Raw genomic sequence first — 26,531 nt, 5'->3', positions numbered from 1 at the left:
CTACTTATTTGACGTATTCATATGTATAGCGTTGCACATATAGAATATAAATACATACGTGTAAGTATAAGCACACGCGTACGTGCTCGGCATATTATACGAAATATGCGTGCTCGCAATCATCCGCAGTGTACGTGTGTATAGGTATAGCTTGGCACCGCTCTATTAAAAAAGCATATATAGGTACCTTTTGGAGAGAAGCCCAGGGAGTACAAGAAAGCGCGCCCCACACGCGTCCCCGACAAATGGCAGAGGCAGGAGGTGGAGAATTACCGAGGCGTCGCGCTCTCTTTCTCAATTGCAAGAGGAAGAGGGAGGGGGTTAACGCTCTGAAGAATTTTCTCGGCGCCCACGCGGGGCAGGAAAATGACGTTGTGTCCATTGTGCCCCAAGTTATTCCAAGGAGCCTGCGAGCGGAAGTTTGCTCGAGAAACGATATCTCGCGGCGCAAAAAAAAAAAAGAAAAAAAAAAAAAGGAATCGAGGTGCCGAGCTCGTGTTGTTATTTTTCGCGATCGAGCGCTAAAAATGCCCGTACACGCCTCGAGTGAGTCGTCGCCTCGTACCCATCGACTTTCAATAAGAGAACAAACGCGTTCGAATTACGCTCTCTCATTTTCCTGATGTAGCGAGAAAAAAAAAAAGAGATGACCAAGAGAAAGAGGGAGGGGGGGGGAGTAAAAGGCTCGTTCTCGCGTGCACTCTCGCGCCCCCGTATCGATTTCTCAATAAAACCGGCGAACGGCTGAACACGTACCCATATATATATGGCGCTCGCTGGTGCGGTGTGGTCGGATGGAGTGAAAAAAAAATAAAAGGAAAATGCGCGGGGAACTGCATGCGCTCAACAAAGAGAGCTTTCCAATCGTCTCGCAAAGCATCGCTGCCGGCCTACACGCTCCCTCGGCCCGTGTGTACGTCGTGCCGATCAACCGAAGCGAGTGTATGAGGCTCTCCCTCTTCTTTCACTGCTCCACAGTGTGGAGTCCCCACTGTTTCGCCGTTATATACACAGCTTCCATTATCCTGTATGGAAGCGCGTACGTGCCAGATACTTGTCACCACGGCAAAATAAAGGAAAAAACGGCACTCTCGGCATTTTGATCGACGCCATCGGATCTCCTAAATTACCCTCAAACGAACGCTCCGCACGCGCACGTCGTTTCTTTCGTTCGTTATTCTGGGTATTGCGTGGATACTTGCAGGTGCCCCCCCCCCTCCCCATTCCTACCTCCTCCGTCTCTTTCTTTTTTGCACATATTATAACCCTTGATTTTTCCTTCAACTTCATTTGTACGAAAACAAATTTTCAAATCAAACCTTTCTCTGTTTAAATACGTAAAGTAGGAAATAACACGACATATTGATGATATTTTTTATTTATTTATTTCCATTGACACCACTAAACTTATTCTTTCACTCGATTATAAAGTATTGTAAGGAAAAATTATTCGTTGCGGGGGAGTAGATATAGCCAAGCCAAGGAGTAGTATATACCAGCATCTTGTAAACCACGAGACGGACACCTGCAAGTCCTCAAAGGTATAGAGTCACGAGGCAAAGCCAGATATATACTTACCCGCGGAGTGGGTATATCAGTGGGACGAGAAAACAGATAGCTACTTACTCCTCGGGAAATTAATGCATCGAGAGCCGTATATACGGAGCGAGAGATAAGGGCGTAATTAAGAGCGACGTGTTTAGGGGTGGGAGGGTTGTTGTGTTGGGCGTACACTCGCGTGGGCCATAGATAGATACATATATACACAACGGATGGAGTATGTATACAGGAGGGCTCACCGCCTCACGTGCATCGGACTCGATCGCAGTGCAAGGAGGGATACACATCATGCGTTAACAATGAACGAGCCCCGCGCGCCAATCTAATTATGCGCGAGGACACAATGTGACCCGGCCCACCATCAACCGTGCATACGCATACACGCACACGCGCGCCCCCATAGACACGCCATTAGCTGTGTATTCTCGGGGCGATTTACGAGCTCTATCGGCTCACAGTTTCTCCCTCGTCGTAACACGTACACGCATACATATATATATATATATATACACAAATGGCTAACGGTACCATATTGCGTATACATCAAGCGGAAAAATTTGGTCAAACTTAATGCGACGAGATTTCGCGTCCCAAAGTGTTTTTACGTCAATCGAATTACGGTATCGTTTTACAGATTACAAAAGTTGGGCAACAACAATTATTTTTGATCAATAGACTGATGTATAGGTAAAAACAAGTCCGAGTATTGTTCCGAATCTTTTTCAAGTGTTCGTTTCATCAGTCCAGGCTACTCGCGCGTAATGAATAAATTCGCGTTTGCTCTCTCGAGCGTTCTCGCGTGTATTGAGATTGATTTTTTTTTCCTCCCCCTTTCGCACGAAAAAAGTTTCACCCAAGCTCGGAAAGGTCCAAGCGTCGACACGGGAACTTGGAAAAACTTTGGCACGAAAAACCCACCGGCTCGAGTTTGGCCAAACTAGAAACTTTTTTTACGCGAGTCGTCATAAAAAAGAAAGAAAAGAAAGAAAAGGGGTGGTAAAAAATATTCGCGGCAAATTACTCCGTGGTAGCCGTCCAACTTTGATTTCCCCGGCCATCGAGGCCGGTTTTTTATACGCCCGTCTAAATGCCGCGATTACCTTTAGGGAGAGAGGAGGAAGGGAGGGAACAGAGTTTCTTGCTAAAACACCAAATCAAATATGTATTTACAGCCTCCAGCACTACGTACATGCGTTGCTGTTGCTGCGGTGGTGTAAATACATCACCAGCTCGATCCGGATTCCTCTGACAAGAATTATTTATACTTTAGACCCGGGTTATCTCGCCCCCGCGCGTATGCTTATCTACATACACGCGCATGCTACACGTACATTGTATATTATTGTACAAGCATGTGCTTACATGTGCACGTGTACGTGTGGACTCGAGCTCTCACGTTCGATCGCTATGGGCTCCACCTTTATCTCCCCTCCACCTCGCTCGTGCTGCACCGAAACAGGGGGGATGATCTCTCAGGGATTCCCATCCTCTGTTGGGGCGAAGGAAAGAAAAGGAAATCCAACAAATTTAAAAAAAAACAAACTCTCCGACCTCGTGAATCTCCTCGGTTTTACTACCAAAAGGAAGATGATTGGTCGTGTCTCTCTCCTCGAATCTATTATAATATGTTGTTTACGATTTGATTCGTATACGTTGGTTCCGATACTCCCCTAGCTATTGTACATGGGCCATTAGCATAGCACGAGACAATACAATCTCCTATAATTGTACTCGATGCCGAGCAGAGATACGAATATAATTAGAGATGTTAAAATAGTAAACGTGCAGTAGATATAAATATATACCTATTGGTTTGAGCAACGCGATGCACGTACACACACATAGGTCGTGGGTATACAATATATCGAGGTTACGCGACAATTCGGTCTTACGTACAATATTATACATGTACATGTATATGCATGTGTATCTTCCTGTGTTTGTTATCATCGCGTATTCCGGTCAGTCGAGGGTAAGATCAACCTTTGAGCCGAGGCGCCGGGTATGGGGATCCATTCAGTCGACCCCCCTCCGTTCGGTCCACTTTATTTTGCTAGCCATCATTGTCATGCGAGTTATTGTACTACGCAGGCTATTCCATCATTATAAATTATAATAACAATATTGTTGTTGCAACGAAACGTAGCTTCGAGTGCACCGTGTCTTTTAATTACACCTGCATCGACGATTACTCGATCTCGTTGACGCGATAGTCGATAACAACTCACGTAATATCGGGTATGTAGCAACGATACAGTGACGGGATGTGCGTCGTGTAAGAGAGTAGAATCCATTGAGTGACGATTGAGTAGTGAATTGTTCGAGTAAAACGCGCGCTAGTTTCGCGCCCATCGACGATTTTCCCAAGAACAAAGACGAATGGAACGCCGAGTCGACACTACATGCAGGAGCGATAAATTCACCACCGCGGGGATTATAATAAGCGCTGGAACGTCGTTCCCGCATATACGCGCGTGTGTGTGTGCAAGTGCAAAAAAGGGGGTGGGTTATATATACACGTACAGAGCAGTCGTGGCACTCATCGAGCGGGGCATTAGCGCGTCCCGTGGAGGGAGAGAGAGAGAGAGATAAAAAAAATTTCTCTCCCCCTCGGACTATCAGACCAAGCTTTTGTGGAGGAGCTTTGGAACGCGCAAAAAAGCCGGGATCCGAAGCTTTTTTTTCGTTCCATTCTCGGTTTCTTGTCCGAGTAGAGAACGGGAGGTGATGATGCTCCTTCTCCAACATTATCCGCTTGCTCGTGTAGGGGTAGGGAATATCAATTTTCACCGTCACTTTTTTTCTTCGTTTCGTCGGTTTTGGGGCAAAGGGGTGACTCGTTGCATTGGGTGCATACGAGCGCCCCGCAGCCGATTTATCGCCAAACAACCGGCGCTTGGCCTTGTTACACGTGGCACGAGGGCACTTCATTAAAGTAATGTTGATCCTTTGCAAGTCCGAGCTCAATGGGTCCGGTGCACACACACACACACAGTTACCCCCTTTTGGCGGATCTTTTTTTTTTTTTTTTTCTTTCACCGATGCCTCCTCTTTGCTCTTCCTCCGGTTTGATATTCAAATGTTATTCATTTGGGTCGGGTTACTCGTTCACGGGGCGGTTCTCTTGTTTGTCCGACCCTTTACACATATACATGTAAGCAACTCCATCCGTATATAGACGAGTGATGCAATTTTTTCCCCTTTTTTTTTATTTCACTTTGTTTACTTTGCGAAACGAACGCGCATTTGCCTTTTCCATCTCTGCAAAACTTTTTCTATTGCTTTTTTGTTCGAAATGCAGAGAGGCAGGTGTATTATACGAAGGGCTTTGATTGCGCTTGTGTAGGGTATGTAATTTTAAAATTGCGACGATTCTGTGGAGAAGTAGGAAAAAAAAAAAAGGGTACATATCATCATCATCACCGCAGTCTTCTTTAAATTAAACGTGCATGTTTCGGATTTTTTCCGTGAAAATGAGACCGGAAAGGCCATCACCCAACGACGACTAGGTTACACACACACACACACACTCGCTGGGCACACACCCTCGCCGACATTAACATAGAGCGCGGCCTGGCTCGAGGTACGAACAGTACGAGGGGGTGGAAAGAAAAAAAAAAAAAAAAAAAAAAAGACTTGCACGACACGAACACACACACGCTTCGTGTCTCTCTCTCTCTCTTTCTCCGTGTTTCGTGGACATGTACGTACATATATAGTTTTGTACGGCACGTATAAGAACAGGTGCTCGAGAATTAATTAAATAAACGGCGATAGGCCAGAGAGGGGAAAGTTAACTCGAGGCGCGCACACCCACGGGCACGCGAGAGAAAATATTATACAAAACGCAAAGTGCGTACTTCGTATATAGGTATCCCGGGAAGGGGTGCGTGGGAACTTTTCCATTGTCCTCTCTCGACTGTGGTACGCTTTTTTCGTACAGGTACGGGCCCTTTTTTTTTATTTGCGGTGACGAAACACACCTTGTGCGAGTATGTATACTGCATACGCCGACCGCCAGGAATGCACTCAGTATACATAACGTGTCCTATAACGTGCACGATCGCCAAAGATATCTCAATGTCCCAGACGGACACGCGTTCGTTTGATACAGTCTCGCTGCGCTGCAGGGAATGATAACGAGGTAGGGAGAGAAACAAAAAAAAGAAGGAAAGAAAAAGGTACTACACTTACATACACTTTAGGTGGCAGTAGCTGCATAATGGGCTCATGAATAAGTGATTGAATGTGGCGATGAAAAATTCGTGGCCCCGGCCGGGGTATCTTTCTCCTCTCGTATAAGCTGCCTCGCTACACATACGCCATCGGGGAAGCAGGTATATAAATGATCGGACGACGAAGTAGAGCAGAGCTTTTCCCACTTTTTTTTTTATTTTTCAAAAGATAATAACGCATAGGAGCCCGATGAAAGGGGAAAAAGATTTGACGCTGCATTTTACCCCCGTTCCGAGTATAAGCCCAAAAAAAAAGGGTGGACGGCCGTTTATACCCTTCTAACTTATTCAGGGGAACTCGATTGGAAGCGAATTTTACGTGTTATACACCGCGCCCAGCCAATTTTGTCTTCATACAATACGATGATCCATTGATGGTGGGGGAAACAAAAACTTCAAAGAGGAACGCGTGATAGTGACACGCTTACACGGCGCTGCATAGGTAATGAGGCCCCCTCCCCCGGCTGTAGCGCCGAATGGAGCACCCGAAGCTAAATAAGGGCGTTTATTGTATTTAACAATTCAATTGTTCGGTCCTGCGACGTGTGTATAGCCGAGTGATTCATTTTAATAGCCGTCCAAAGTAGGACGGGCTCAATTGATGGCCGGGGTTGGAAAAAAAGGAAAAAAAAAAAGAAAGAAATTCGCGTTCCCAAATTCGCATTCCGACACACACCCCCGCGTGGATCCTCCCATCACCGTGTGTGTGTACGTATACACAGCGCGTGCAGCTGGCGAGCAATTTATACGGCGGTGCGGTGTGGCCGGGAAAATTGGGAAATAACGATCCGTCCGGTTGGGCCGTGCATGTGCGGGGCTCGGAGGAGATATACCCGAGACAAACGGCGCGCGATGGGAAACGCATATTTTTGCATATGCTTGTAAACTCGGGCGTGGGTGTATATTATAATGCACGTCGGACCGGCCTCTTTAATTTGTGCAGTCGGTCTGTCCGGCTCGCGCGGGGCTGTCGTGGCGAGTGAGTGCCTGCATGGCGGATGGAAAATCCGATGGCTACCTGCTTGGCGTTGATTATACATGCAAACTCCCGTCTTCGCGGGGATTTTCGCGAGACGCGCCCCTTCATCGTTTTAATCTCGTCTCATTTCCCTCGTGATCTACTTTCCGTTTTTTTTTTCCCCCTCGAGCAGTATAATTATTTTAGCGAAAGGTATCGTGGTGGGGTGGGGTCGATCGGTTCGTTTTGCCGGGATTGAAAAGGTGTGTATTTTTTTTTTTTTTTTTTTACGCGGACCTGAGCGCGTTGGCCTGCGCTTTTTTTGTGATTTTTCAATTAAAGGCCATTCCCGAGTTTATTCAAATCGTCACCGGGCGAGTGAGCGGAGAAAGGGGTGCCATATTCCCATTTAAATTCAGTGTTTTTCATTTCGTCGGGGAGGGATCTTCGGGGAGCTCTAAAGTCAAGATAAAAAATGCAGATTGTCTCTCTCGCGACGACTTTTCTTTTTTTCCTTTTTTTTTTTTTTTTATACATATTAAAAAATTCATCCCTCGTTTTTATTTACAATGGGCAAAATGAATTTTTCTTGGCTGTTGGAAAAAAAAATAACTGTGGACGGAGCGATCATTTTTTTTTGCAATTGATTTTATTTTCCCGCGATTCCAACGAGTGAGCATATATATGTAAGCAACGTATGGGCGAAATTTTACGATTCGCCGCGCGTCTGGCTCGGATTTTGCGAATTAAAATAATTTCAATATTCATGTACGTGCGGGCAAATTTCGCGGCCCAGCTCGTCATCGTTAAGCTCGTCGTCGTTGTTGCGATGATTAACGTTATTGAATGGAACCTCGTGGTGGTGTGCAGAGGTCGAAAAAAAAAGCCTCTCGTTTCCCCACGTAAACAACCTCCTGTCATTTTACCAGTGGGGCACAGCTGCTCTCCGTACAAGTATAATCCCATTCGCTTTCCGTCGTTTTATGTAATACATCTCGCGATTGAATATCGTCGTCCTGTTTGACCCTTTTCGTCGCGTCTCATAGCTCGGAGGACGACAGAAGGAGGAATTTTCTTTTCTTTTCTTTTCGTCAGAACCACGTTTATTTTCAAGCGATCGCTCCAATTCGTCTTTTTTTTAACAAGCTTAAAAAAAAAAAAAAAAAAAAAAACAGCTGTATGTGTACGAGTTTTCCTGTGTATATATTATATACCCTGCCACGTTGAATTGCTCCTAAAAATGGATTACTCAAAAACCAACTTATTGCGAGCGACTCGGACAATTTCATTGTCCCCAGCCCCGAGTGTATACGGCTCAGTGGCCGCGTGTGCGAGCTTATTACTCAAAAGCTGCCTGGGTAGCGTCGAATTTTCCGCAAATTCGCTTGTTTAATATAATTTGTCTATTCAGTTGCAAACTGGTACTGCTGCGAGCATACGTACATTATAATAGTAATAAGTATCGAATAACCGCATTGTATATGCTCGAGACTGTATGATTTTCATTACATCATTGTATTTTGTTGCAGGTGGACGCGGAAATTCGCCAGGATGCGGGACCGGCTCTCCTGGTACATGGTGTTTCTCATCCTGCCGACGATCCTACTGGCCAGATCTCTCGACAAAGGTGAGTGTAAGTCCTCCTTTTAAGCTTAATAATACATTATATACATATATATGTATGTACGTTCGGCTTCAGATCCGCCTCGCGTTTCTACTTCTCTGCCGCCTTTGTGCTCGCCAACTCTGTCCGTCCAATATATTATCCATACAATGGTACCTTTACGCGGCATTACTGGGCTCCAATGGCCCCTTCCCCGGCTCTCACGCTGCAAAGCTCCTCTCTCCGTGCAGGTACCAAAAGAGTCGTCGGTCCCCCCGCGATTATTATCAGCTCTGCCTTTTGTCGGGCCACCGGAAAATTACTGAAAGAAACATTAACACTGTGCCCCTCTTCCACCCCCCTGTTTTTGGGTATTTATTCGTTTGTTACACTTAGTGCTGCCATAGCTAGATTTGGTATCACATATGATAGAGCAAGATGAGCCAGAGTAGTAGTACTCGGTCGTTCGAATTTCATTCTCTGATGTCACTCTACTTTGCGAAAATCTTGGCGAATCAGTAAGACAGCAATGTTCTATGTGTAATCGACTCCCCCCCCTGTACGTTTGAGTATCATAATTTTCTGCGGCATGCGTTCCTCTTTAATTTTTTTTTTTGGTGTTATTGCATGTCAGTTTGTTTTTTTTATTAAAGATCCATGTTTCACAGGGAGGATAAATTTGCCAAATTACGATAAACTTCGTGGCTCAAGTCGATACTGAAACGCACGGGGATTATATATTACCTTGATTACCGCATGCGGTAATTAATTCCTTTTAAAATATAATATAGCAGTGTATAAATGTCTAAGGGAGAAAGAATAGGCAAGAACTGATGTATGTTTGCACGTGACAAATGTTGTAGCGATGCTTCTTTTATTCTTTTACACGCTGTGTATCAGACAGCTCTGATCGAAACAACAGATCGGATCGCCTTGCAAGCTCGCGTGGCACGTGACACCCGGCCTAACGAGGATGGGAAAAAAAAAAAAAAAAAAGATACCGAGAGCTTTCTTTCACGAGGGGGTAAAAATAACAAAGAGAAGAAACCTCGTCTGCAGGTGTACCCTCGCACGCGCGGGCACAAGGATGCGCCTCGTACAGATAAGGGAAGTTGCCGTGCATGGGGGGAGAGGTCGTATAATATATAGAGAAAGCACATCGACAGCCATACGTCGTGCCTCGTGCTGGCACTCGAAGGCCTCGAGGCCACGCATAAGCGTCGAGCTTGCAAAAAAAAAAAAAAAAAAAAAAAAAACACCCAACCTCGCGCAGCTGGAGTATATAATATATATGTATACATATACGTACACCGTGGCAGATTTTAGATAGACGCGTAAAAGCACTTGGCGCGAAAACGCTTTCTGCCTCGCCCGCGATAGCGGAGAAGAAAGCTGTTGCCCCGCGCGCTCATATATATTATATACGTGACTATGTGTGTGTATACGTGTTTTTCTCTTTGCTTCTCAGCCTCCTCCGTTTCCCCTTGGGTGGAAAATGATGCAGCAGATTCCAGAAGAGCCGGGGAGGGATGAAAGCAGGAGATTTAAATTGCTCGACGAGACACGCGCGCGAGCGAGTGCTCTCTCTATCGGGCGCGTGTCTCCCGCGGTGTTTACGACCTCGTCGCCGACCCTCTTTTCTCCTGATGGTGTCTCTCTTTTCCCCCGTGGAAATTATTAAAATGTCTCGCGAGGCTTTTACACGTTAATACGAGACACGCGTTCCCGCCTCTTGTTTGCCTCTCGCTTTTCGATACGAGTACATGCGTTCGAAGGCTCTCTTATCCTGGACGCTCGGGAATACTCGGCGGTTATCCATCATCCACTCGGTTATCCCCGACATTTTCGAAATGACACTCCAATGGCTTCGTATTTTGCGCGTCTTCGTACACCCCCATTTACTCGTACTTGTTTGGAAAATGCGCCCGTGCCTTTGGAAATTTAACATCTCACAACGTGATTGCGAAAAAGTTCGGCTCGGTTGCGCCTGTACATAATTTCCAAGAATTGCGATGTACTGCTCGAAGACCCCGTGTTTTTCACTCCAAGCGAATCGAAGGGGTGTACAAACAAACACACCCCAAACCCAGCGTTGCCGAAGAAGAAAAATGCAAGGAGCGTGGCCGAAAGGAAAAAAAAAAAAAAAAGGAAAAAAGGAAAAACGCACTCCCGGGCTTGGTGTCGGAACCAAGTAAGGCGCACATCCCTCCCGGTAAAGCTGACAAGGATCCCGAGGAGGGATGGGGCAAGGAAAACGCGTATATTTTTGCCGACGGGGAAAAGCTCGGGTGGCAGCGCGTCCTGTCAGCCGGCAACGGGCGCGCGGGCCGCATTATTCTACCCGTGTATATACATATATATATATATATATATATATACATACTTGCACGGCTCCGCGAGTGATTTATGTAAAATGCGCCCTCGTTGTACTCGTGTGGGTGTGCACGTATGCCGGATCCCCTCTATCGTATACGCACGTGCGACTAATTATGCAGCGGCCGGCTCGCTATTATTATCTCCCGTGGCCGCGCTCTCGTTTTCAAGAAATATGCCGAGCTGCATCGACGAGCTTTTGCGATTGAGTAGGCGCGCGTTTGCTCTCTTTTTTTTTTTTTTTTTTTTTTTTCATGGGATATTTTTACACGGTGCAAGCTTGAAAGGGGGGAGGGGGATCGATGCTCTGTGTATACGTATACACATTGTGGTGTCGAATTTTGCTTTTCACGCGTTTTGCCGACCCGTTCAGCTTTGGGTATCGTTCGCCCAATAGGACGCGAGTTCGGAGCTTTTTCCATACGTTTTTACATACGCCAATTTGTTTTTAGCGAGGAATTTTCTTTTGAAGCGACGAATGGTTTATCCGCTGTCGAATTCATCGCGTTGGTAAAGGCCACGCGCCAGTCGACACTTTGCAAATATCAAAGATCACGTCACCTTGCGAAATTGAATGACACGCCATGCCTGTATGAATATACGTCTTTTGTAAAAAAAAAAAAAAATAATCAACATCGATTGTATGTATACGAGGAAAAAAAAACGCGAGGTGTAAAAAAAAAAAAAAAAAAAAAAAAAAAGAAAATTGGATTCGTGCAAGGGTGTATCGATAAACCCGGAAAATCGATCGCAGCTCGCGTGGAATAGCGAGTTAGTTATTGTTTCCCACTCGGCGAGCGGCTATTCCGCGTTATTTTCCTAAAACCATCAACATTTTCCGGGTCGGATGATTCGACACGACCGTCCAAACGGGAGCATCTCGATTATCCTTTGCGGAGCATCCCGTGACCGCACATACCCAGCACCATAATCGTCATAATCATCGACTCCGTAGCTGCACACGTATACGCACAAATCTCGTATCGACAGGGGAGCTTCGACAGCACCGAGAGCGTTTAATCATCCGGCGTGTGTGGCAGGGGCTGGTCGTTTATATATAAATTTCCGTGTGTGTATATACACGTGTGCACAGATATTGCCCCACAGCTGCCGTGGTCCACACAGGACTACTGGCTACTGCTCCTCGTACCTCATGCACGGCTGGCACGTAAATCCGTACCACCGACGTCCAGCGTGTACACATATTGCCGGGAAATTACTCCCTCCAACCCTCTCAAGTATATTTATACACACCAACCCCCTTGCCCTACAACCCCGATGCATCGAATTTTCAGTTTATTTTTTTTCTCCACGCATCGACACTCGCTCGGTCGGATTTGGCTTCCCCTCCCTTTGGTCTATTCGTATTGTACAAAACTCTTTATACAAATGTACGCGATGGTGACTCGTTCGAGGCTAATAGTCGAGCTTGCAAACACCTGCACTGCACTCGCAATCATACAGTACACACAGAGGCGCATTGAGGGTGAGTTCATTGAGAGCATGGGGGTATCGTCACGGTCTACACGAACATATATACTTGCACTCACGACCAGATGAGCATTCCCCAACGTGATCGAGCCCCCCCCCCCCCCGCGAGCATCGGAGCGTATACGAGGTCAGCTTGGATTCGATCTTTCGCCCGCACTCTCCTGTATATATATGTACCCTCGTCCGTTTCGCTCGGTACCCGCGTTTACTGGTGTGCGTGGGTGTGTACACTGCACTCGCCCGACAGCGAAACGTGTTGTTCTCCTTTTGTAACTTCGCTACAGTTCACCCCCCGTTTTTGCTCGTGCACGCTGATTTTACGAGCGAGCGCTGAAACAGCTTGATCCCTTTGGATTGAATTGTAATTGAAACTCTTGGATCTCGTTGCACTTGTCCGCACGCGTTTTTTTTTTTTTTTTTTTTTTACTCAATAACCCAAACTGATTTTTTTCTCTTTCATATACTTATTTGGGACGCGGGTGTATAAGTTACGCGCGAAAATCAGCTTTCCGAAACAACCCGTACGCGCGTCGTTTTGGCTTTTACTCTCCGAAATATGGCACCGCGGTATACGTGTACGATACGTTGGAAAATAACAAAATTTATTCATCCAAACGTGTACACATGTGTACTCGCTACCCGCATGGGTATTTTTTTTTTTTTTTTATTTGCTAGCGCTGAATATATATTGTGTAATATCAATTTCCAATCCGAGCTCCGGTCCCGCGCAAACTTTGCCGAAGCGAGCTTTCGCCGATACATGTATACATGCGCGCCTATACATGTATTATATTACCCACATATGCATCAACATCACGTATGGCGCTATTTGTTGGCTTTCGAGAGGATTTCGCGAAATAAAAATATGAGGTTGGAAGCAAGGGAGGGGCAAAGTCTTGGAATGAGAAAATCGCGGCTCGAAGGAGAGACGAAAGTCGAGGGTAGGTAAACAAGACATCAAATTAATATCGGCACAATGATATCGATGTTGTGGCACTGCTTATAAATTACGGCCTCGTACATATTTCACGATGCGCCTCTGAGGCACAATGCCATATAAAGCAAAATGAATAAATATACAATACGATCGGAAATCGACTGACCGCACTTACATATACGTATATAATACACGTGGCGTACAAAAATGTGCGTGTACGTCAAATCGTATAAGAAGGGGAGGGGGGGTGGACGGCTGCGACGGCCCAGTAAATTTTTTACGGCTCTTTCGGAAAATAAGCTGGCGCGATAAAATACGGACATTACCTCTTCGTGTGTATATCCACGTATAGGTATATATAAAAGGCGATAGCCGCGCGTGAACGTGTACAGATAACGGTGGGGTGGCTATACGTGTATGGGCGATATTCCCGGCGCCATCTTTCCGCCCACTCGAGCGAAATTTCGCTCCTGTTTTTCCTCCTTTTCTCGATCTCCCGCCTATATCTGTGTGTGTTCTCGCGCTTTGTACCAAACCATATATAGCTGTGATCTAAAGGAGAAGAAGAAGAAAAAAATTATTATCGCGCAGGACTCGTAAACCGCAATTGGAGATATTACGACGGCGGGGATCTTTTCCATGCTCATCCTGATCCGCGACCGTCTGTGCTTTACTTTCTTTTATACGAGTCTTTTCATGAATCACCAATATACATCGCGTGCCCTGTCCTATGGGATGTGGGTGATTTGTTTTTTTTTTTCGTCGAGTTCGTTCGTTTTTTTATTCCCAGAATATTATGCAATTGTACATGACAGCCTATCCAAATGAAATATGTATACGTATTGGATCTTCTCTTTCCAAGAGAAAAAAAAAAAAAAAATATTTTAATTTTTTTTCCCCCCTAAATAGACCTTTCTGCTGAAAAAGTTTTTTCGTTAAAAAATAATTAGGGTTGATATGGTTAACAGTAACGGAGTGGATTTTATCGCTTAACGCATAAAGAAAATAATTGCTCGGCTCTTACGTTTTTTTCATCGTTATTTCATCAATATTTCATCAAAAGATCGCGATTGTCCTCGACTAAAAACGTGCTCTTCAAAAAAAAACTAAATTACCGCTTTGGATTCAATTACTCGCTGAAAATCTCTATGTGCCCGTTATGCAGCGGTGTTTAATTAAGTGTTCTCACGGTATAGGTATAAAATGTAGTCAATCTCAAAAGATAGTTCAAGTTTTCATAATACTTGATAAATTATGCGAACAATTTTACATCAGAGTATGCGAAAATTGAAAGTACTGAGGTAATTGAAAATGCCTTTCACTGCCTTTCAAACCACATGTATGAAGAGTATTCATTTTTTGTGCTCGCATATGGCTACAGTATGACGTTAAAATTTTCAATTAATATATCGATCTATTTTCAGTTGTAACAAATGAATATTCATTTACAACCCTCAAATATCCTCTAGATTAGCACACAAAGCTCGAAAAAAGTAGCGGACAAGCTCTTGATTTGAAATTTTCAAACTAGAAATAATATAAAACTTATATTCGCTACATCTCCGTATAAATAATTGAGATATCGCGAAAAGGAGGATATTTCTTGATCATCAATGCCCGACGTTCAATACTATAATATCCAGTACAAGTCCACCGGGATAGAAAGCTTTAGAATGTAATTTTTTGTAAAAATGCACCACTGCAGGTGTATCTGCAGTAATTTTATGACGTTGAAGAATGTCTCAATTACGCATGAAAAGTCCCAAAAGAAAAACCAGGGCGTCCGGGCCATGGCAGCAATTTTGAGTTATTGAAAAATACCGGGCAACGAACGGCGCCCGAGGCTGTACATATAGGTGTGTAATTGAATTCGACGAGCCAGAGACGGGTGAGGGGGGGGGGGGTGCCTTAGCTCTGAAAAGGGCGCAAAGCCTCGGAGGTCTTGTTTAGCAGGCAGAGTCCCCCGTTTCCAGCGCCATCATCCATCCTCGTCCCATCCGGCCAGCCCTGATCCGTCCGTCAGGACTTATCCGCCCGTCTGAGAGCTAAGTCCTCGGTCTGCTCCTTATTTGCGGATTTCACCTTGGCTTGGCCATCGCGCGAGCTGGAAAAAAAAAGACCACCCCATCCTACCCCGCATATGAGTTTGTCCAGACGGACCAAAGCTCCCGAGCTTTCCTCTTCTTTCCACGTATAAGTCACGCGCGAGCTGCTCTTCCCTGCACTACGTGAAAAGTCGCGTGTACGCCAAAACGGAAACACATACATACATCTTGGTATCGGAGGAGTTGGTTTCTTTTATTACTTTTTCCGGAACAATAGGCTTTCCGTTCCTGTATTGTATATACATCAGGTCTCGCCTTGTATATGTACCGAGTATGGATATAAATGTACAATATGTCGCAGGGAAACGAAGGGGATGAATTTTTCCCATATATAAGATATATATATACGCGCTCATGGGCTAAATTCTCATTTCGCCCTACGCCTCGGCCCTGCAATATTCATCCCGCGCTGATTCGCCCGTTCAATTATTCATGCGCGATTTCGTACATTCGGCGCGGCGTGCGTGTCCTCTCGGACTTGAGCTCTATTTATTTCCGCGTGTATATACTCTGGGTGTTTGCGTCCCGGGGTGAGGTGGGCTTGTTTATTGTTGCCACGGGCCTTTTCAGGTTCGCCGATTTCTTTGGACTTGCTGATTCGGGCGCATTTCGATTGCTACTTTTCCCACGCCGGACATATATGTATAGAACACTATAGGGTTTTGCCGCAGCTGTTTTTCGCCTTTTCCGAAAAAACGAACGTGATTCTTTTTAAATTTTTTTTGTTTTTTTCAATACCACCTCTTTTTTGACATCAATTTTCGTTGGCGCCCAACGGTTATTAGATATTTACGTCCTCGCTGGGGATGTTTCGAGTTTGTTCACGTCCACAAGAGAGTGGTCTTTTGTAAATGCCATCTGTACTTGATAAAAACGTTCACCGATCTCCACGTACATCTTGTACCTGTGACCTGCAAGTGTGACTCGAGCGTGTAAAATTGCCATCCCAATGATTTGTATTTCGTTAATCTCGTTAATTTTGGAACCGCGTGTCTATCCAAACTTGCTATCTGCTGCTTTGCAGCATCCATGTTACAGTCGAGGCTGTAATGAATAGATTCTAGCCACCGCGAATGTCGGAGGAAAGAAAGAAAAGTAAATATATACACCAGTGATCAAGGCACGAAATGCGGACGCGTTTGTGTGCCATCCCATATAATATGTACTTATTCGGGTTGAAAAACAATTAAAACGATGAAAGAGCAAACACGCCCGCACGGCCCTCCTATCCGTCGTTTGACGGGAACTGTTGTTCCGGCGGGCGCGCGTGCATGGCGTTAGCTGGTTCGACGCGTCCTCATTATGCTCGGATTATTTCGACGTCGCATCGCTAGATTGCGCGCACACCGGAGTACGTACATCCCCCCACACATAGCCGATACACGTACATATTATACGTATCGAGGGGAGGTCGATTATGTACGGCTATGTGTATGTACCTATACCATTGGGCGAGACAACGAGTCGTGTATCGGCTATGTAATGACGCATTTGCCCTTCTCACTCTGTATCGGCAAAGCTATTTAGGGACAGAGGCTTGTTTTTTTTTTTTCCACCTCCGCGAGACCTCTGTAAGGCTTGCCAATCCTTTGCCGTCCGTTTTGATTCTTCGTCCGTGGACGAGTTTAAAAAAAACGGAAAAACGTTTTGTTTGCACCCGTGTTTTTTTTACTCCACGTTGTTATCACAATCCGATGGAGGTCGCTCCGAAGCTGCTTTTTTTTTGCAAAACTCACTTTTTTTCAATATTTCTCCTTCCAAGGAGGCGTGCAGTTTATTCTCGTCCCCGCTGGTTTTCCGGACCGTCAATCAAACTTGGAACGTCATTAAAATTTTACCACCCCCCACCCCCCGCTCCCATGAATTTCCAATCAATCCATTAGCCGGGCGCTCCTCTAAATTAGTTCGTCGTTATTTAATAATAAACTTTGGCCGGGCGTAGCTCGCTGTGACTCCGAAAGAATAATATTCCGTCTCGCGGGGGAGGGCACATACAATATCGTGCTTACAATAACAGCGCGTAATTGATAGCCTGATGAATCGCACTGCGGAAAAGAGATACTTCCAGGACTCCTCTTGGTAAAATTCAATTCACTCTGCTTGCACGTTTGATCGCGTTCCGGGTCGAAAAGTGCGCGAGGGAGAATAACCCGTCCTGGATCGGGTGGAAATTAAAAAAAGCGCGTGACAGAGGGACGGGGCTAACGATGATCATTATATTGCCAGTCGCGGAAAGTCGAATGAAGTGTAATTGACGGGGAAGGCTGGGATCGGCTGCTTTGTCGCCGCGCGTCGATCAAACAACCCGGCGCTCTTGTTTCACTTTTTTTTTTTTTTGTTCCCCTGTATTCGGTGAACGCGCGGTATTAAATTGTCAACACTCGCAGAGTTTTTTAATTAAAAAGTGTATGGTTCGCCGTGGTGGTGTTTGCTGTCCTGATTGCTTTGGCTAATCATTTAACGGAGCAATTTTGGTCCTCTTGATTACTTTTTTTTTTTGTTTTTTCCTCTTTCATGCATATATATTTAACGAAAATGTGCAATTTATGAGAAAACGGCGCCTCGGAGTCGACGTCAGCGATCCAACATCGTTCACTTGAAAATTCCGTCTTTCATTGAAAAAGCGCCCCACAGAGTTTGAGAGAGAGAGAGCGCTCTCTTTGCCCAACGAATCCTCTCCGTGTGCGAGCGCGCACGCGCGCCTCCACCCTATATACATGCTTACTCTGGCATATATATACAGGGGCGCCAGCAGTATAGCTGACCCTTGCTGACCTCACGATGACCTGGACTGATGCTGCTGCCGCTGCAGCAACGCGCCCATATAACATGTATAACTATGTGTATAGTTGAGCTTGCGCGCACGTGCCTCGGCCCTTGCGTTTACTATATGTGTACGTGCCAACTATACCCCACAATTAGGCAACCCGACGGATCAGAGGGAAGTCAAGCAATCCCCCCCTCCTCCTCCGGCTTGGTCCCGCAGTAACGCAACACTTTGAAAGGGTATCGCAGAGTGCAGCCGTCCCCCAAGCGTTGTGTCTCACAAGTTCCGATTTTGACCAACAACGAGAGCTTGACCGGCGCGGGGTTTACTCTGAACCGCTTGCTCGGATTCCGCACGGCGCGCTCTACGTGGGTTGTACACCCCCCCGAAGGCTCTAATTGCTGTTTATCGCAACTCGGACTCTCTTCCCTCCCTCTTTTTTGCTCTTTATTTATTTCTTTTCTTTTCTTTTTTTTTTTTTTTTTTCAACTTACTTTATCGCCGGATTTGCAGTTATTTAGAAGTTCCTCGCTTCTCTTTTTTTAAAAAAAAAACGAGAACGCGAAACAGCGCGAGGAGGAGGGATAATTGGACTCGGGGAAATTGCACGTGATAATTATATGCGCGCGATAATGATTATTTAATGGCTCGTAAAAAAAAAAAAAAAAAAGAAATAGCTGAGGGTAAGGTGGTGGTGGTGGTGTAAAAAGGGTTAACAATTATAACGCAATTAACGGTACGTTCTCTCCGGCCACTCTGTGCTATTCTCTCTCTGGGACTGTAAAGTTTATATTCTCCGTAACTCCCTCCAACGCGGTGTGTGTTTGTGTGTGTGTATATAAAAGGCACGAATTTTTGGAAACTCTGTCTGTCGGAGCGAGTGGAAAGGAGAAGTACGAAAAAATCCGCAAAAAGGGTTGAATATATTTTTTTTCCTCGCCCCCGTTCTCCTCCCCGGTGCGGGTACTCGCGAGACAGCCCCTCGAAAGCCATTAAGAGAGAAAGGCGAGTGGATTTCATAAAAATCGGGAGGCCGGTGTCTGCACTCGAGCGATCGAAGCAAGAGGGGTTTTATTTATCCGCGATTGTTGCAAGGGTATGAGTCACCCCCCTCGAGCGGCTCGAGAGAGATGTAGTTTCAAGAGAGAGAGTTTCGAAGGCGCTGCTGTACACACAGCTCCCGAGAGCCAAGTAGCCCCCCCCCCCAGTCTCTGTATATTAGCTTGCATTGTCCCTCTCGCGGAAACAAAAGCTCGAGCCGGCTTACTCTCGCGCGTTCAAAAGCTTAAAGTTCAGTCTCAAGCGCCGCCCCCCCCCATCCTTATAGTTGCTCTTTGTCCCCCATCGGTCGTTTTACACGTGTTTCTTTGTACAAGCCTCGCGGTGATGCGCACCGAAAAGTACACTCCCGATGCCTATCCTCCCGCGTACTCGCAGGTTTTTACGTGTGCACGTTCTCTCCCTCTGACTCCGAGTGTACGGTCCGAGACACTCGATTCCACTCTAATCTTTTTTCGCCGAGATTTTTCCCAAGCACGAAAAGCTCCCTGCGACGGGGAAAAAAATAAAGATAAAGCCACAGAGCTGCTTTTACCGCTCGTAAAAATGCACCGGCGACCCGAGCAATTTACTTTCGGGGCGAACAAAGCCGGGGGCCAAAAGACTTTTCAAAATGCACACCCCTTCAAAAGTGCAATGTGAAACACGACGACGACGGCGACGCGTGAAATGTGATTCACGACAGTCGACGCTCTGCGGGGTAGTGTATGTACATCGTTACTCCACGTAACGAAGGAGAGTTTGAGGATATAAAGTACAGAGTGTAGAGAAAGAGCTTTGACAGCTTCGAAAGCGACGCTCGCGAATTTCAATTCCTCGGCTAACAAAATGCAAGTTACGTACAATGGCATGCAAACTACTCGCTCCTATGTATATAACATACACTTACAGTGTAGTGTGACAGACGTCGGGGTGTGCACTGCGTCCGCGAGAGAATTGGAGTATGCCTTATTTAATCCTCTAACGTTCTTTTTGTCTCGCTTAAGAAGCTGCTGCTGATGCTTCACACTTGCTCTAAAATGCAAGTCTTCGGGGCTGAATCTCCCTTTTTCTCTGTGTACGTGTGCACTAGACTCTCTCGCTTCGTGTTGTGTACGTAATGCAAACTCAAAACGTGTAATCGATCGTGTACTCGAATAATGTATGTACGCGGCCCAAGTAGATTTTCCCTCCCGGGAACGATACGGTGCAGGTGTCTGAGCGCAATATTTTTTTTCCCCCCCAAAGTTATCTTCCCAGATTTTACTCGGAAGGATATGCTTGCCGAGCTGTTTTTGTACAATACTCACTGTCGCGGCAGCGAAACAAATGGCACGGGAGTGATGCGTACTCTTGCGAGGGTGCAAGATGCAACACCTCCTATACATATATAGTAATTTGCGTGTGAAAATAAACACAACTTGGAGCATGTGCTCACTCTTGAATCCAATGATTTACATTTGGATAGGTTTTCCCAACAATTTTTTCCCCTTTTAATCCTCCGATTAACAAATTCAACAAAACATGCGGTTTTGAGGCACTTAATTTTCTTTTTCCTCGACAATCCAAGAGGAAGTATACGTCGAAGGACGAAACTTGTGGATGTCAATTAAACTTTTTTTCACTGGACACTTTTACACTCTGTCAGGAAGATAAGCTTAAAAGCCACCCAACACAGAAATCATTTTTAAATGAGATGCCACTTAGTTCCGTCGCTAATGCATTTCAGCCACACTCTAGCTTTTAGACGTACATTCATTTACAAAATTCAAACGTTTAAAAGCCAATCGCCAAAAGTATAGCCATTAGTTAACATTTCATCAAAACTAATATAATTGATTTAGCTTGAAAAACGGCACAACATCCTGTATCTACTAGTGCATCTTTAAATGTATCCAACTTTGCGCCTAAATGAAGCTGTAGTATGTAAAACAACTTTCGGCGCGACTACTGCGATCATCCGTCTCTAATTTGTCGCAATCAGTAGGAACGAGTCGCGCTGTAAAAGGATACACCCCCTCGGGCAGGTGACGCGGGCCAGTTAACTTTGGCGCGTGCACAACAAAAGTTTCGACGACTTTGTCACTACGCTCCCCGTCTCTTTGTCGCTTGTGCTCCCGAAACGCAATTGCTGATTACAATGGCATGTACAAGAAGAGCCCGTCCCACCCTCGCTGGGATGAACAAACGTATGAGAATTTGCATTTTACGCCGGGCTGTTTACTTAGTCATGCCAAGCGCGAGAATAAGCGCGGGAGGGGGCAAGGGAACGTAAGATCCTCGCCATCCGAGAATAAACTGAATGGCGTTATTGTCGGCGATACGCGGGATTGTGGAGCGCGCAACTGTATGAAAATGAAATTAAGCGAGAGAGAGAGAGAACTTGACTTTTTTGTCCCCCCCTTTTCTTCCGCTATCTCTCGCGAGGGACGGCGAAAATGTCATTTTTCATCGTCACCGTTAAACGGAGCTCGAGCGAGCGCGTTACTTTGTACACTGAGCTGGAAAATATAATAACCATCCGTTATACCCTCCGTCAAAGCGCAAACTCAAAATTGTCTCGAAAAAAGAAGGCTTGCCCGGCCTCATTGAAACGAGACTAAAACCAAAGGCAAAATGGCCCATTCGGTTGTACAAAGAAAAACGTTACGGGGCCACGACTCCTCATCCATAGTTTTGCCCTGCAATGGGAGCGCGCCGATTTTTCCTTGGAGCTTTTGCGATCGATGCATGTATATATCCGTTGCTCCTCGGTTTTGTTTTTCGTCCGCGTCTGCTTTTAGCGAAACGAGCCTCCCTGGTTTTTGCACAGCCGCGCGAAGACCAGCCACGGAGAACAATCGAACGGCACAAAAACAGCCCCTTAACGTAGATGGGAGAAAAAAGCCCGGCCGATCTGCTACTCCGCATTTTTTTTTTTTTTTTCCTGGCTCTGGATTGACGTTTGCTCGCATATATACATATATTTGTGAATTATAGTTTTTTTCCCCAATGGAGTCCAATGGAGGAGAAAATGGAGCTGTTACGGGTGTCCTCCCGTCCATAGACGGCGCGCCGTTACTTTCGTAAATTGCAAATCTTGAAAATTGAAACTCCGGGGGGAGGGAAAACGGGCGCAGTGTATTTTCCCATCGTCAAAAAGCCGAGCCAGTGGACCGAGCGGAGCTAGTGTTTTAACCAGCCCCGACTAACGACCTATGCCCCGGCTGTACCGTAAACTTCGCAACGGCCTGGTCGAGAGAGGTGTCGGGGGGTGGGGGGAGAAAAAAATGAGGAAATAATTGAAGCGAGCACATGCAGCGTTCCGATGATCGAGGATAATGGTGGGGAGGCAAAAAAACGACGCTCGTAAATAATAGGCGGGAAAAAAAAAAAAAAAAATTGCCGAGCACGGGTTCGGGTTGCTGACGTTGCTGTAGCGAAAAATAACAATCGGCGGTGAGGAGGAGGGGGGGGGGCTTTGTCCCACTACTCCTTTCCGCAACAATTTCAAAAGTCAATTATCGCCTGGGAGGCGGGTGGGGGGGGGGGTTTAAAATTCATGCGCGAGACACGTTTAATTTTACGCACCAACTTTTTAATTAAAAGTTTATTTTGAAATTCCGTTCCGCGACACCAGAGTCCGTCCAATGCTCTCTCGCGCCTGAAGCGTTAATTTGTGCTTTTCTCTCCCCCCCCCACTCCCTGCGTTTTACTATGTGTGCGGGGTATAGGTGTCTTCCGAATCCACGGAAAGTTTGTGCTTGCCGCTAAAAACGGTGCAAAAAAGTGTATATGTCCCGAGCGCCGAAAGTACAAAGGGGAGAAAACGGGGTCTTTGCATGCGCCACACACACACACATACACTTCGCAGTTTAAATTTAATTGCGCGTCCAAATGTAGCACGCTTGTGGTGGTTTATTTTTTTTTTCTGGCGAGCAGCTTTTGCCGTTGATTTTCGGGGGGGGGGTGTTTGTGCGCGAATTTTTTCTTTCCCCTCGCATTAATTGCTTCGTTCCGGGGGAAAGTGAGCTTGAAACAGGTGGAAAAGTTTGCGAGTCTGAAAAATCCAAACCTCGACTCTATAGAAAGGACAGGGTAACGAGGACAAATAGAACAGCATCCGAGACCCGATTCGTCCTCGGCGGGAGTAATGGAACGTCATCGGGACGAGACAGGCCTTCCGTCCGAGCGACCCCACTCACGGTCGTGACTCGGTGAAATTTTCGGGCTCCAACGTCGCAATTAAGACCCACCGATGCCCCCCTTGATCGTGTACAATATTACACGCCCCTTCCCAAGCTGCACACACCCACGCACGTCCCCCTCTTCAGGTGCAATTAGTTGGCGCCAGTGCTCACACGTTGCAGTAAATGATATCGTGTGTCGCGGAGCTTCTTTCTCCCTATAATCTGATCGAAAGAGAGTCATCGGGAGCCAATTAGCCGGGCGACGAAGCCCATGTACCATGTATATATAGTATACGTGTATGCCCATCGGAAAGCAAGAGAGAAGCCGTGCGCGTACGAAAAGAGAGTATATGTATGATTATACAGATGAGTTGATGCGATGGGTGTTTTTCGTTGCAGACCGGCGAGTCCCGTTCAACATACCCTCGGATTGGAAGGCGCTCTGGTACAGCAACCTCGACGAGCTGCAGCGGGTCAACGAGGCGAACGAAAACAACACCGTGTCCAACGTGACGGTGCAACTCGGCGGCACGGCTTTTCTGCACTGCAAGGTGCGCAACTTGGCCGAGCGCAGCGTCTCCGATGCCGAGGTGAGTCTCCTATTATATACTTACTTTTATACGCGCAGGATGGAAGAGAGGCTTTGGGGGGGGGGGGCTGTACTCCATTACGCCGCCGCAAATCCTCGTTGCGCGTATCTCTCGACTGTGCGGTGCTTCCTCGTGAAATCCCCTCGAGTAAGGACGCTGGCTCCCGGCTCAACCGCAATTCTATTATTCCCGCGCGGTTCTCGAAATTTAAAATGCCCGACAGCTACGAAGGATATACCATATACGTATTATGCACGCGGAGCCCTGAATGCGTGCAACTCGTTGGTAAATCAATTCCTTCTCCGTTTTTCTTTCCACTTGTGTATCACATGTAAATGAAACATTGGTCGCTTGGATAATGTCCCGGTGAAACTGGGTTGGGTTTAAATTATGCACGGGTGTGGCCGTGTTTATTTGCTCGTTTGTGTATATGTGCGATGAAAGATTCATGGGATCAAAATAATCAGTTTATGTACACTACGGAGGTATTAACGAGTTTTTATATTTAGAGTATAGGCGCCACTGATTGGTGTCGTACTCTTGAAATCTGAATTAATCAGTATATATCCAGCCGATTCGCCGGTACGATCGGGGTCACTTCTACATTTAATCGTACCAAAATTAGATTCACCGGGAAATCGGTCACTTAATGATCGTTAACTCGAGTATTTGTGGATACAAGCTCGCGATAAACGATCGAGGACAACGTATACTGTGCAACGGAGAGGGAACAAGGGTATACTTGCGAGATGATGGAGAAAGAGGGTTTCTGTTATCCGTAAACGAGTCTAATTGATGCTTGGGATCTGTATACTCCGATTGTTTTCCTAAACGCGTGTTGGCACGCAACAATAGTCAAAGTCACTTTACTTTGGAATGAAAAGTTATGTAAATTTAGCTGATTCAGATTTAAAGAGTAAGACACGCTTGGATATCTGATGCCACGTGGATTTGTATAGTCTCAAGTATAGTACTTGTGCTCCATTTCGTTGATGACACATTTACATAAAAAAAAAAAAAAAAAGGAAACCATCTTGGAGGAACCCTCGTTGAAAAGTTACAAATTAAATTGCCCGAAATTAATTCGCTCTCTTCAAAAGTAGTCCAAATTATGATGATTTATGATCGGAGTGAACGAACCGTGATTAGCAAACTTTCAATTATTCACTTCTAATAAGAAAAAAAAAAAAAAAAAAACTTTGACCGCGGAAGCGGCTGTTTTATACAGAGCTCATTTACCCAAACTCATCTTTCCAACGTCACTTCCGTTGCGAAGAAGAAAAAAGAAAACAACGGGGGGGTGAACAGACAAGTGTCGGGGAATCCCCTCGCCGCGCCCACAATAGCGATATTGCGAAATAGAGGTACAATAGGTCAGACGAGTACAATGGGTCTCAAGCTTGTATTGGGAAGGAGGAGGGCAGCGGTTATATTATCAAGATTGGTGAGTCTCGTGTATATATAGCCCGCACATCCCTCACAATACGCGTACATAAGTGATCACAGCGTCCCCGACGGCACATAAGATGGAGAGGCTTTAAATAAAATGAAACGTCACTGAAAACCAAAAGTAAGAGGAAAAAAAAACACCACACCGTCTTACGTCTCCATATTCCGTACTATTGTAGCCGGCCAAGGTCGTTGCGGGTCAGATTGGCCACCGCAACGTCGGCCTCCCCCCCCCAGTTCCCATTGTTCATTCGCGAGTCGGCCCGTCGCTTGACTCGTCCCATCCATCTCCCGGCTCTTTATCCCTCCGTCGCGCACACGCGTGCTACAATCGCTGCTCCAGCACGCACATCCATCCTCCGAGGTATCCAGCCCTCGTAATCATTGCCGATGCACCATCATCGACTCTCTCTGCGTGTACGTATATACGGTGTAACCCCATTAGCGCTTTCACAATCGTCCCATAGTTGCGACCAACCAACCAAACCCATAACCGTATATAGGCCGCATGTATATCCCGATTCAGCGCGTCGACCACCCCTGTAATAACGTTTCCCTCGCAATCTACCGAGTTGCCGATCCGCCAATTTCACGTGGACTCGCTCCGAGTGTAACAAGCTTCCCGTGATTGCCGAGAGCGCGTCCCGCGCCTCCGACTCCCCAGACTTGAGGGGGGGTTACTGACTTATTATTATACACACGCTCCCCCCGAACAAATGACCCGGGAAGAGCCACTTTCCATCCGTAATCGTACCAGTCCAGCTTGAATCGGCTACTAATTTGCACATACCTCCCCCCCCCGCTCCATACGCTGATTTTGGTATTGATTCTCGGATAACGGGTCATGTATACGGTAATTACTTTTTCAATGGCGATGCTGGTACCCTAGACGGATTCCAGCCCGTCTCTACTTACACCGGTAATAAATAACCCCTTCCAATACCCGCCCGACACTCGAAACTACTGTACATTACACCACCTATACACTCCCGTTTGCGGATACCACATACGTCCTGGGAAGAGCAGGAGAAGTAGTTAGGGGAGGGGGTGGGGGGATCTCGAATTAATAGCGAAATCGGTGTAATAAAGTGAAACAAGCTGTAGAACGATTTGCCAGATGTAAGTAGAGCGTCGAGCGGCCGATCTAGCGCACCTGCCGACCATACCGTTATACCTATATACCTATGCACACGGGGTGGGGGAGGGTATCATGACGACTCCTCGCGTGCAACGACTCCGTATATCAATCCCTTTAC

The 26,531-nt window shown here is 46.1% G+C and overlaps 1 protein-coding gene across 1 annotated transcript in view; it reads left to right on the top strand.

Annotated features, from left to right (window-relative positions):
- The window catches only part of dpr12 (defective proboscis extension response 12), a 114,375-nt gene that overhangs the window by 51,779 nt on the left and 36,065 nt on the right, over nt 1-26,531 (top strand). The window contains exons 2-3 of the mRNA XM_014348729.3: nt 8,283-8,380; nt 23,636-23,826. Of these exons, the coding sequence (XP_014204215.2) occupies nt 8,305-8,380; nt 23,636-23,826 (267 nt within the window). The 5' untranslated portion in view covers nt 8,283-8,304. The remainder of the gene's footprint in view (nt 1-8,282; nt 8,381-23,635; nt 23,827-26,531) is intronic.

This window comes from Copidosoma floridanum, unplaced genomic scaffold (assembly GCF_036245765.1).
Source record: "Copidosoma floridanum isolate Cflo_tuat_1 unplaced genomic scaffold, Cflo_Japanese_pri ptg000007l, whole genome shotgun sequence".
NCBI classification, from domain to species: Eukaryota; Metazoa; Arthropoda; class Insecta; order Hymenoptera; family Encyrtidae; genus Copidosoma; species Copidosoma floridanum.
The sequence above is the reverse complement of the archived record's forward strand: the minus strand, read 5'-3'. Positions and strand labels throughout refer to the sequence as shown.